The 13,299-nt window shown below is 36.5% G+C and overlaps 1 protein-coding gene and 1 long non-coding RNA gene across 2 annotated transcripts; one reads left to right on the top strand and one right to left on the bottom strand.

The window, feature by feature from the left end:
* Window positions 1–922: 922 nt before the first annotated feature.
* Window positions 923–1,851, top strand: LOC145578912 (uncharacterized). The gene is made up of 2 exons (XR_014098943.1): window positions 923–1,453; window positions 1,558–1,851. It is a non-coding gene; the product is annotated as an uncharacterized LOC145578912 (long non-coding RNA).
* A 1,540-nt stretch (window positions 1,852–3,391) lies between these two features.
* Window positions 3,392–9,345, bottom strand: LOC145580061 (transmembrane 9 superfamily member 7-like). The gene is made up of 7 exons (XM_081637384.1): window positions 9,062–9,345; window positions 8,103–8,267; window positions 7,837–7,946; window positions 7,587–7,692; window positions 7,392–7,504; window positions 4,948–5,089; window positions 3,392–4,869 (listed from the first exon to the last, which is right to left on the bottom strand). The coding sequence occupies exons 1-7, from the start codon at window positions 9,173–9,175 to the stop codon at window positions 3,712–3,714; spliced, it is 1,908 nt and encodes a 635-aa protein (XP_081493510.1). The 5' UTR covers window positions 9,176–9,345; the 3' UTR covers window positions 3,392–3,711.
* Between the last annotated feature and the right edge of the window lie 3,954 nt (window positions 9,346–13,299).

The raw sequence follows: 13,299 nt of genomic DNA, 5'->3' as shown, positions 1-13,299 counted from the left end.
AATTAGTGGTTGTAATCATTTTATGCTGAAATTAATACAAACTCCTTCCTTCTCTGTATCTCTTTCTCTCTCTGCAATTCTCTCTCTATTCGGTTATTACCTCCCTTGCTTTGATTATTCCACTCGAAGTTTCCCTTTTCCCTTGGATTACTTTTGAGATAATCAAGCTGCTACTCATCCATTAAGTTGGATTGGAGCAGAGTGTATTCGGATTCCTCTGTAATTTCTGGGTTACTTGAGTCAAGCTGCATCATAGGCCTTGTTAGACGTGTGAAAAGTTTGGTAGGTTTAGGAGTCTTCCTAGCTATATAAAGTGTATTATAAATAACTAATGACAAATTTAAAACCTTAAGGGGGTGTTTGTATAGAGGGATAAAAAGAGGGGGAATAGGATAAAAGAGGGGGGATTTAAAAAGTCTTTTGTTTGTTTAGAGGGATGGGGATTATGAGGGGGGTTAGGATGGGGATAAGAAAGGGAGTTATCCCTCCAAATTAATAACTAAGGGGGGTGGTATAAGGGATGAGGATTAAATTTAAGGAGTAAAAGACATTTTTACTCTTAATGAAAGAAAAAGAAAAAAGAGAGTGAAGAAAGGATAGTAAGAGTAATTGTGTATTTTTATTAGTTATTCCAATTTAATCTCAACCCAATCCAAACAATGAAATACACTATTTTATCCTTAAACCATCTATTAATTCTACCTTCTTATCCTACCTTTTTATCCCACTTAATCTCATCCCTCTTACCAAACGCCCCGTAAGCTTTTTACTCTGCGCCTGAGCACGCAAGAAGATAAGAATATTGGATGACCAAGAAATTCACATACCAATAGATTTACTAAGAGACACACTAGCAAGGCTACCAGTGAAAAGCCTACTAAGATTCAGGTGTGTTTGTAAACTCTGGTGTTGTCTAATCGATTCCAAAGATTTCAGCCTCAACACAAACAATCGTATAACCACTGATGTACTAGTCATGAGAAGCGTTAAAGGCCACGATGAATTTATATTTACTGTTCGAAGCACTGATACATTTAAGATATGGGATTATTTTCGCTCTTGGCGAGTCAATAGCTGTTTTCAGTTTGTCTTCTTTATGCTTTTGCATATGGGTTATGGATAAGGATAAGGATAATAGAAAAGGTTCGTCGTGGAGGCCATGGCTTTCAAGAGATGCAAATTGTGGGGGATTGTCTACACGATGAATGGTCGTTTTTCAAAGATCTTCTATAATCAGGACCCTGATACATTTATCATTAACCACTGTCAAAAATTGCTTTCTTACAAATTTTCTACTCATCAAATTAAAACTTTGAGATGCTTAGTTCGTGATAATATAACTTTAGATAATTATGTAGAGAGCTTGGTGTTGCACATAGGAACTCAAGGTCAGACTTTGACATCCTTCCCATGATCGACCAAACAGATTTGTAGGCCGTGGCCAAGATCACAGGTAAAATTAATTTACATGTAAAGTTATGATTTGTAGCGTATGCTTTTAATTACAATCCCATATATATACCATCTAAGTTTGTTTAATTTGTACGCTTTTTATAGGAGAATATAATAACAATATGGATGCAATCGGAGATGTATCACGTACAAAACAAATGAAAAGAAAATCAGAGTCCGTCTGGTGATGCACTTTCAATCCTATCCTGCAGTTGTCATATTGGCCTTCTTGTGGTAGTTTGAGGCCTGTAGTTGTACCTTTGTACAATTTTAAGCTTTTCAAACTCTAAACTCTTCCTACAAAGTTGGGCAATGTTTTATTGCTAATTACAGGCTAGCTTATTATAGGAAATTATACAATTGATTTGATTATTCTGAAACATGCAGTTTAAAATTTTACTGAGCTGTTATACTGCATGTACTGCTAGTCTTTTGTGAACGATTCAACTTCTTGATACGTCTATAATTTAATCCCTATAGACCCTATATTTAGTTTTAAATATTTAGCAGAGTTATGCTTGTTAATTTCTGCACAACAGTTGATTACTCTTTCTGCAAATCTTCTGAATTCAGCTACAATATAAACAGGTTACTAACCCTGTAACTGAGGTAAGAAAGTCGCGAATGATTTCTATGAACCTATTAGAATGCTTCATATTAGTCAAGTGCATTCATGTAATCCGTAAGCAGCTCCCATAGAAGTGCCTCTTTGAGGGTGTAACTTGCAATGAAATAAAGGGTGTCTCTTGAATCATAAATATGACTGAACATAAACATACTATTAACTACGGGAGAAATATGATTTTATTTTTGACTGAACATAAACATGCCATAATATTTCCAGTCATATGATTTGAACTACCAGTGTTGATAATCCATTGAGTGGACTTAGTGGAGCTACAACTACCATCAAATTTTCTAATAGCGTAATTGTTTAAAATAGCTATAGCGTACCCAACAATTGTTGCCATTGCATATTCGATAGTTGTGGATCCCTTATGCGATCAATATGTTGCCCAAATGAACAGCCACAGCCAGAGGCAGTTCCAGCAGCATTAGGGGGTGACATTCTTGCAGCCTCCACAGTTTTCACCCTATTCTCTGCAAGACACCAATTGAGGAACTCCAAAAGTTGAAAGCAATTGTCTTGATCATGCCCTACCGTACCACAATGAGTTCATTCATCAGTGGTGCAAGGCCTATCATTCCCCATGCCATGCATAATTACTCACCGAAGAGTAGCACCTTAGGCCGCAAAACCAACAATAAAAGTGATGTATTTTCTCATTCAATGCCTTAAAAAAATGTGTTTGACGGTGATGTTCGTGTTCTTTAACCTAAGGCACAAGCAGGTGTAACATATCTTGTCAATCCATCCCAATTCCCAAATCATCCTCATTTTTCTTATTAGATTCACTTTGAGCAAATGAGCAACACATAATATCTTTTTATATTAACTAGTATAATTGTTTTAATTTTAGTGGAAATATTGATTACTACCCCTCTGTCCCAAATTACATAGGCATGCAAATTGGAGCAAATGGAGTGATAATGATCTTTAAATATGATACAAGGAAAAAAAAAAAAAAAGTAATGAGCAAAATTGGTCACACTATGGACTCCCGTTTATTTTTTCTCTCATTCAATGAATGAGTTACATATAGGGTAAATAGGAAGTGCTATATCAAATCTCCATTCACCAAGGAGTACTTGAACTAGTGGTAAGATTGTTATTTGATAACCATGAGGGGAGTATAAAGGTAATTGGATCAAAATTGGTTTTGTCAAAAGCTTACTAATGCACTGAACATTTCAAAGATCTGCCCTGTACAATCTAATTATGTGCACATTCCCCGCCAATGGCACTGTTCTTCTGAAACAGTACAGAAAGGCACCAAGACAGTTCATACCAGACCAGCCACAACAAAACAATTGAATCTGCTATTAAATAAAATGCATTTAAGCTATAATTAACAAAAACATTGCAGTATCATATACGAAGTATTAAAGATGTGATCCAGTCACAATATCTTGACAAGTAACATTCTGAAAGCACATTAGTACACATCGTGGCCTACACTAACACCTGCAAAATGATATCTTTTTTCTGCACGGGCTGAAGCTCAAGAGTTCAGCTGAACTTGAAGAACATACAAATCTATGGGCACAAAATCTTCCTACCTTGTTCTTCTGCAGTTTTGAGTGGAATCTCACTGATGAATAACCATAAAACCCTAAGTCCTGGCCTTACTGCAGTAATTAGTCGATCTTCACGGAAGAGTAGATCTTTCTTACAAACCAGAAGCATGCATAAAACCCAATGGTGCCGGTGAGTACAAAGAATGCATATGAACCGATTAGCATATATCCAAAGTAAAGGATCCCAGAAACCAGCTTAGTAATTTCCAGCTTTGTGAAGAAATAGAAAATAGAGTACAAGAACAGGTATAGGGCAGAGGACCCTGCTGTCAGGTACGACCTCCACCACCAATGATAATCTTCACTACACAACTGGAAGTAGCATAGCACTATTGTTATTTCAGCACATGTGATGATCAAAATAACGAAGACAATGAACAGGAAGCCGAAGATGTAGTAGAATTGGTTTAGCCATATGGATGTCAGTATAAAGAAAAGCTCAATAAAGACTGCACCAAAAGGAAGGATGCCTCCTATGAGAATAGAGAAAATGGGCTTCATGTACCAAGCCTGCTCAGGAATTTGCCTAGGAATTTTATTAGTTTTGACTGGGTCCTCCATGGGTGGCTTTTTGAATCCGAGGTAACTACCAACAAACACCAATGGAACTGATATGCCAAACCACAACAACATAAGCGCCAACATAGTTCCAAAAGGCACGGCACCAGAAGATTTCTCCCCCCAGATCAAGGCATTCAACACAAAGAAAATGCTAAAGAGTATACCAGGAAACATAAAGGCAGTTTTCAATGTGTTCTTCTTCCATTCAGTGCCTTTGAACATCTTGTACAAACGAGCTGAGGAATAACCACCAAACAAACCCATGAAGACCCACAACAGAACCATAGCAGTCATTAGCCCCCCACGGTTAGATGGTGAAAGGAATCCAAGCAATGCAAACATCATAGTGACCAGAGTCATTGCAAAAATTTGAACCCCAGTTCCAACATACACACACAAGAGGCTAGAGTTTAGAGGTGGCCTGAAAACATCCCCATGAACTAGTTTCCATCCAGTTTCTTCCTGAGCCTCATCTTGAGTCTCCAACTGATTATAGTTGGCTATATCTCTGTAAAGTGTTCGCATCATGATCATGGCAACCATTCCAGATAAGAAAAGGACAATCATCAAGGAGTTAATGATGGAAAACCAATGGATTTGATCATCATTCATTAAAAGATATGTATCCCATCGAGATGCCCATTTAATATCACTCTCCTGAAAAGATAAGATAATAATGAGAGAAAGAGATAATAGTCATAAAATAGTGATATCGATATCTAGAGAATAACATACCTCAAAAGTAACATCATAAGTGAAAACCACCTCCTTATCAGTGTCAACCTCTAGTGGCGGAGTGCCACTTTGAGCAATGTTTTTCGTGCATGTCACCACTTGAGTATCTTGATCTTTCCACTCCTTATACTCATGAGCAACACTGTTACAAGAGCAAAAGAGATTCATACCAGTAGTCAATGCAGATGCATGCACATAGAATTGTAAGCTTAACATTTGCAATGAATAGATGCTAGAATTTTATTTAAATCCAACAGGTCTTTCATCATGAGTTCTTGACTAGATCAGTATTGCAGACAAATTCAAAGCCTAACTGAGCTAAGCATGATTCAAAACATTGATCAACAAAACTGAACCGAATAACCTTGTGGGTCAGTAATTTGTCTCACAGGTAAAGATTTATTAATTCAGAGTGCCACATAAATGAGATTGAACGAAACTTTTCGTCAAATTTAGTAATCTGCTGTTAACCACAAATCCATGAGCACTGAGCATCAAAGTTCTTCAACAAGTTACATACACACTTACAATAAATTTGCATAACTATTCAACAGCGGAAAAAAAAAGGGATAAAAAGGGCTATGAGATTATCTATAGGTATAGAACTATAATAATGTAAGGACTGACAACGCTCAGGCACTCAGCTGCTCACTAGCACAAATACACATTTCCATGCCTTCAAGCAAAATAATTGTATACGAAGCAGATGTATCATGTCGTCTGAAAAGCATAAAGTGTTAGAGCATTCACCAAGAGTGTCACCCATCGCATACAAATATTATAGAATGACACAATGCTGTAGACATCAGCCTTTCACTACACTTGTTCACTTCATAAATCTTTAACACTGCTTCACAAAGCCAAATGATTGCACAAGTTCTTATTCCTTGTTTCTCTATCTATATATCCCCCAATTCAGGAATTGGTGTTTGTCTGCAAGAAGCAATGGTAAATGAAGCCTCACCCCTTCATTGAATCAATCAAAATCCAGCATAAACTTCGCAGGCACTCTTTCAGTTTATATCCTTACAAACTAATTCCTCAAGTGAGGATATGGCATCCTAATCTCCTGAAAGATTACTGACATTAAATACTGGTTCCCAAGTTTGGATATTCTCATCAAATTACAAACACTAAGATCCAAAGGACAGACATAAAATGAACTGCACAATCATATAAAGGTACCAAAGCTCATACCGTCTCACACAAAAATGAGCATAAGAGTATATGTAGCTGACTCCTCTTAAGGAGTATCCCTAGACTTTAAAGTCTAAATTACAAATGGGCCCTCCCTCCCTCCCAATATATATATATATATATATATATATATATATATATATATATATATATATATATATATATATATATATATATATACTTCCTCCATTTTTATTTAGTCGTAACACACCCATTTGGCACGCATTTTAAGGGAGATATTAGATTAGGTAAACGAATAAATTAATTTACAAAATTTTACCACCAATAAGAAGAAAGGGATAAGTTACTACGGTTTAAATTTCATAGCTTAATTCATTTATTTACCTAGTGTAATCACAACCTCAAAAAGCGTGATAAAAGGTGTGTTATAACTATAAAAAAACACAGTAAGTATATATATATATATATATATATATATATATATATATATATAATTCATTATGCCAATTGATAAACTTATAGTCAAAATACAAGCTGGTTGAAGAAAAGTAGTGCTCTTTTTAGCTTTACTTGAGCCACACTTGTGTCACAAACAAATGGAGCTATGTCCTATCCCCCATACTAAAATCAGTTGGAATCTTATAAGTTAAGTTGAGGTTAGAATGTTAGATCAACGCTAAAAACGTTATAACAAGTTTAAATGATGGCTAATAACAATTTACATGAGTTCACATCACTTATAAGTTGAAATTAACAGTTCATCATTATTACTAGAATCATCAGTTCAGGAAGTGCCAGATAATTATCAACACATACTATTCTATTAAAACCCAAAATAATTGACCAACAATTTTCAAAGAATCGTTATCATTGACCCAACAGTTTCTTCCTAAATAAACAGTATGAGCTATGAACCTATGAGGTATACCTCAAATGACAATATGCTTAAAACATGTCTGATATTAACCATTCACAGCAAACTAGATGCAACAATCACTTGTAGTAATAACTTTAAATCCATGGTTCCATCCAACAAACACAGAATATAACATGCAAAAGGCTCTGCTTGAAAAAGTAAGCTAAAATTTGGCCCCTTAGCACAATTCGTGGAGAGTTGAATTACTTGAATGATATAAGTAACAGAATTAATGAGCCAAAAGCTGAAGCAATGAAATTTATGAGGCAAATGAAAAAATAAGAATACATATAATTAGTATACACCCATACAAACAAAAAAGGATGACAAAAGTAATAATCAATGTTTTGAGCAAGGATAGGAAGCAAACCTGTGAGGAGTAACCTCAAAACCAACTATACGAGCAACATCAGTTTCCAGATCCTTGTGGTACATCACTTTGAAGCTTAGATGGTTATGGATAAAGTACTTCTCTTCATTAGTCTGCAACAGCAAGTTTGAGCATCAAGATAGGAAAAAACAGCAGTACAAAATCCACAGGTAGAGGGAATAGCATACAACTTACCCCTGAGTACTTTCCCTTAAATCCTACACGATATCCATGCTCGTAAACCTTGGCCTGTCCATCTCTCCTTTGTCTTATCACAGCAACTGGAAGATTGTCCAGAATCCTATTACAACACAATAGAAATGTAAGCAGGCGTACATAGATACTTTAGCCAAATTTAAAATCTAAACTATTTAAACCGGGGGGGGATTTATGGTGCTCAAGTGTAGATAACAGAAAATTCAGCCAACTAACCACCAGTACTTACATGTTAACTCTATACTCATCATCAATCATTTCCTTAAAATTTTTAGCAGCCTCAGCATCAAGTTTCTGTCGGCAACCAACCTGACAAATCCGCTCCTCTCTCATCTTGAACTGGCTTACCAACAAAAAATGTTAGATTTAAATATCACAATGTAGCTCATACTATGAACTAACACATGACTTGTGGTCCAAAAGCTGATACATTACAGAGAAAATTGTAAAAATAATATCTTAATACATTTTTTTTACAAGAAAATGCAAGCTTACAGTGTACACAGAATTCTCAATACGATCACCACGAAGAACTTCTCCCAAGTTCTCAGCACTGTTGATAATTTTCTGTGGCTTACAATATTTCAGGAAATAGTAGTCATAAGGAAGCTGGGTCTTTGTAGATGAAAGCTTATTGACCTTCACTAGAAGAGGATCTCCCTGCACAAATTTCCAACAAAAAAAAAATCACTTACTGTAATATTTAAGTATTTGTAGCATTCATAAGCATATTACTCAATGAACAACAATTTGCCGAGCTCTACATGACCCATCAAATAAAAAACATGGTATTGCACCTCTAGCCCCGCCAACCCAGTCCACTCCACCCCCAATCACCAATGCTTCCAGGACTCCAAGTCTGATGAGGTCTCAACCAGTTTTCAATGTCATCAAAAGATAATACCCTTAATACAACCTCATAAATTCAAAAATCAATCGAATTTCACAAATGTATCCAACTAATCAAATCAACTGAATGCCGTCCCAACATTCTCACTAACATTCAGATCCTCCACTAATCGAATCAAGGATCAGCTTTTAGCTTCGCGATAACACAGCACATCAATCCACAACTGTATCCATCTTATAAGTGATACCATGGAAATCACAATAAACAGTGCCTCTCAATAGCTCTCAGTGAAATTGTTAGTGAAAATTAGAGATCTTTCTATACTAATCAAATTTCCCAACACCTCAAACCTCAGGATAGTCAAATAAGATAAAAATCACACAATACATAGATCAAATAATCCATAAATAAAACCAGATAATCAGATCCAAATAAAAACCAATAAGAACACGAATTAAACAGTAATCAGATCCTACCTAAAACCCTAATCCCCAAATCAAAACAGATCAACTAACCAACCCCACAAAAATTACAACCCAAAAACGCAAATCAAAAGTAGAAAAGACGAAACAAAAAACAAAATGAAGAGAACCAAAAAAATTACCACTTGGAAATCGCGAGGAGCAACACCAGGAAGGTAAAAGGAATGAGCTTGAGAGAAGAGGAGAAGAGCGCAAAGGAGAGAGAAGATCCATGAGCTTCTGCCATGGAAGCCCATCTCCGATCTTGAGATCGGAGGAGAGAGAAAGATGAAGATGGGTTGATTGATAACAGTGTTTATAGTACGGAGTAGAAGAGAAGAAGACGGGAAGAAATGGCTAAGTAAAGGAAATGAGGGATTCGTGAGATTTAAGTTCTTTTGCTTCTTTATTTTTGTGGAACTAGTCGACTAGTAGGGTGGATTGTCAATTTGTCAATGTTGCCGATAGTGCTAAATAGGGGTATTAATTAAGTCACTCGAATTCGACTCGGTTAAAATTTGGCTCGATTTCGGCTCGACTAGAGAAGTTAACGAAAATGAGTTGACTAAGCTCTAACTCGACTCGGTAAGCTCGTGACCAACTCGATAATATATTTTATTAATATAAAATTTACAAAAAAAGTTATCATGTTTAAACAAATTTAACAATTTTTATTTATATTATCGAAAAAAAAGAGTAAATCTTTAATAATAAATAAAGAAAACTATATAAAGTGAACAAAAAAAAATAAAGGCCTATAATTTAGGGATGACAATTTAATCTGAGTTCGATTCGAATCCGATTCGATCCGAAGAAAAAAAAAATATCCGATCCGAATCCGTTTAAAATTAATTTGAATTCGATAAAATAGATCTGAAACCGAATAGAAGGCAAATCGGACTTGGACCCTACACAAAGTCCGATCCATGTCCGAATCTGAGAGTATGAGCATATGCTTTATAACTTAATTGGCACAATTGTTTGCTTGTTTTGTAGCAAAATTTTGTTATGCAACTTAGTTTATAATTTAAATATGTTATGTTTAAACTTTTTTTGGTATGATAATACAAGCAATTATAGGTATATGACATTACAAAAAAAAATAAATAAAATATTCGAATTATTTTGGAGGTCCATATAAACAGACCGGATTCAGATCCGAAAATTACGAGTTGGATCGGATTTGGACTCGGATTTTTTGGATCCGGACTCGGATTCTTATGTGTCCAATTTATATAGTATTTTACCCCCGTCCCTTGGTCATAATTAGTAGTGTTTTTGGCTCTTTAGAGCCACTTTTATTACTAATTGGTGTTTTCTAGTGCTTTTGTAGTTTTGCTTGAGTTTTATAGGAAATTACATCTTTGGAGCGTTTTCCGGGTTTTTCATGGAGCAACTACGTACATTAGGAGGACACGACCATCTTTGAAGCCCAGGACCAGTTAGAGCCGGTGATTAAGGGCTCGGTGAGTGATACCGGGGCATTTGGACCAAGTATTCAAGACCCGAAGAGGAAATCCAGATTGGGCCGAAGAATCAAGCCCAATTGAAGTCCAAGCCTCGAGGAAGAGACCGGGCCCGATTGGGCAAGCTTACGCCCGATCGGGCGGGCGCGTAGTCAGAGGCATCAGGAAAGGCGCGCCCGATCGGGTGAGCATTAGCCCGATCGGGCGGGGCTACCCAGGAGAGTTGCGAAGAAAAAGGCGGGCCCGATCGGGCGCGTGTTTTTGAGGGTTCAGATTTGCCGAATTCTTAGTTTTTAATTAGGATTGTTTTTAGAGTTGTTTAAGTACGATTTTAGTACGAAATCCTTTTTTTTGTCCTTTCTTTTAGACTTTCTCTCTTTACTTAGATTATTTTCTCTCTCTAAAATTCTCTCAACTTTGTTCTTGCTCAACTTTGTAGTTCCATTGATTCTGGTAACGATTTCTTCTTCTTTAATCTCAGCTATTTATTTTATTTCTTCCATCATGACTTGTTTAATTGCTTTGTTTAGTTTATGTTCGATTATGTCTGAGTAGTTTTCTTTCTAGGGTTTATGGGGATCCATAAATAATATGAAGGGGTAATTTATTGTTGTTGATTGTCAATGCTTGATTAATTTCCTATTGATTGATTTAATGCTCTGTGACTAGATTAGGCCTGATCTTTTATGCATGAGTTTGACAATATTGATTCGAGATTCGAGAGATGAGAATTGATGTTTAGGTCTAGTTTCAATAGGCAGGTTAATTTATAAATGGTTAAGTCGAGATTTGAGAGATGAGATTTAATACCGGTAGATTAATTCCGTGATTGTACTACGTAGCGAAAGCCCTTTATGATCTGATTAATTGATGCATTGATGATTGGTTATTATGTTTTACCCTGGAATATTATTTATTGGTGAACCTATGCCCTAGGTCTTTTATTCATTGATTTTCCTCCTACTTTTATTCCTTTTCACTTTTACTCCTAGTAGTTTAGTTCTCCTTTATCATAACAAATTGGTTACTTGATAATCTAGATTATATAGATTTATTAGGAATAAATTGACTTGTTTCCTTGTGGTTCGACTCTTCTTCCCTTTCTACATAGTTAGTGGATTTAGGTATTATTTTTTATTAGGTGATTACGACTTTAGCCTATCAGATTTTGGCGTCGTTGCCGAGGAAACGGTTTTATTTTTATTTTTGATTGTTTTTATAGTCTAGATTATTTTCTTTCGTCCCAGAGAGTGTAAGTTCTCTGGGACAGTTCTCATTTTTGTCGTCTAGTTCTTTGTGTATGCCCAGGTGTTCCAGATCAGGTTATATCCCATTCGACCCTGAGATCGAACGCTCTTTTTATAGACAAAAGAATCTTTACAGACAAATCCTGGCGGGTTCTGGGGATAACAATAATCGCCGAGACCCTCCATCTGATTCAAGTGATTCAGAAGATCCCTCAAATTCAGAATCAGAGATGACAGCACCTAAGAAGCTCAGTGATTATTCGCAGCCGACGCTTACAGATTTTCCACACCTTACCCCCACTTCGGCTCTTGATGGGGTGCAATTCGAGATTAAACCCCAATTTATCACGATGATAGAAAGGAAGCAATTCAGTGGAGCTAAGGGTGAAGACCCAAATCTTCATATTGCAGACTAATGTCAATATTGCAATAACATCAGGCAAGCTGGAGTCACACAGGACCAAATCAGGGAGATTCTCTTTCCTTTTTCTTTATGTGGAAAAGCCAAATTATGGTATAATGGATTAAATAGAACTACACTTGGTATAACTAACTGGGAGACTCTTGTTTTAAATTTCTATAATAAATATTATCCTGCAGAGAGGACAACTTTGCTAAGAAGCGCAATTCAAAAGTTTGCCCAAGAGCCAGATGAGACTTTGTATGAGGCTTGGGAAAGATTCAAGGATCTGCAGAGGGAGTGTCCCCACCATAATTTAGCACAATGGCAGTTAATCCAAGCCTTTTATAATGGGATTGGAAATTTATCTAGAACAATATTGGATTCTGCAACTAGTGGGAGGTTTATGAACCTTAATGTTGATGATGCGGGTCAAGTTATCGAAGATATGGCAATCCACAATTCCCAATATGGGAATCCTAGAGGGTTTGCTAACAAAGGGAAACATAGTGTCGACTCTGTGTCCTTTTTACAAGCTCAATTAACCTCTATTTGTCAAAAACAATCTTAGTACAGCAAATATAGCTAATGTTTCTGCAATTAATAATAATTCTAATGAGGCTTTCTGTGAAAATTGTGGAATTGTAGGTCATAGGGAGCAAGATTGCAGGAGTTCCATGGAGCAAGTCAATGCCTTTCAAGCTTATAGGCAGAATGACCCATACTCCAACACCTACAATCCTGGGTTCCGGAATCATCCATATCTTTCCTACCGGAGCACCAATGTTCAAAATCCGCCACCTCCACAACAATCACAGGCGCCACAACAACCACAGCAGAAATACTACCATCCCAATGCTGGCCAGAAGAACCAACCACAACAACCCTCCTCATCTTCCGACCCCGCTTTGGTAGAAATTAGAGCGATGCTGGCTAGTATGCAAAAGCACATGGAGAGTAGAGATGCCCAAATTGATTCGATCATAGCATATAATAAAATTGTAGATAATCAAATTGCGCAAATTTCTTCTACTCTACAAGCCCGTCGACAGGGAGCCCTGCCAGCACAGCCAACCAGACCTACGGATCAAGTTTTTGCAATTACTCTAAGGAGTGGTTCACACTATGAAGGGCCCCTTATGCCCAGAGATGATGAACCTGTTATAATGAATAATGCTAATCTTGATTCCATTAAACCTGATGATGTTGCTAATAACCCTACAGGGCTAAAGAGTAGTACTAATATTTCTGATAATACATTGCAGGGT

This window comes from Chenopodium album, chromosome 14 (assembly GCF_948465745.1).
Source record: "Chenopodium album chromosome 14, dcCheAlbu1.1, whole genome shotgun sequence".
In the NCBI taxonomy this organism is placed as follows: Eukaryota; Viridiplantae; Streptophyta; class Magnoliopsida; order Caryophyllales; family Amaranthaceae; genus Chenopodium; species Chenopodium album.
This window is presented reverse-complemented; position numbering and strand designations above follow the sequence as displayed.

Coding starts and splice junctions, on each gene's coding strand:
- LOC145580061 (XM_081637384.1), bottom strand. CDS start 9,175: ATGGGCTTCCATGGCAGAAGCTCATGGATCTTCTCTCTCCTTTGCGCT. Junction 7,505..7,586: donor TTAAGGGAAAGTACTCAGGG/GTAAGTTGTATG, acceptor TTGCTGTTGCAG/ACTAATGAAGAGAAGTACTT. Junction 4,870..4,947: donor CTTATGATGTTACTTTTGAG/GTATGTTATTCT, acceptor TTATCTTTTCAG/GAGAGTGATATTAAATGGGC.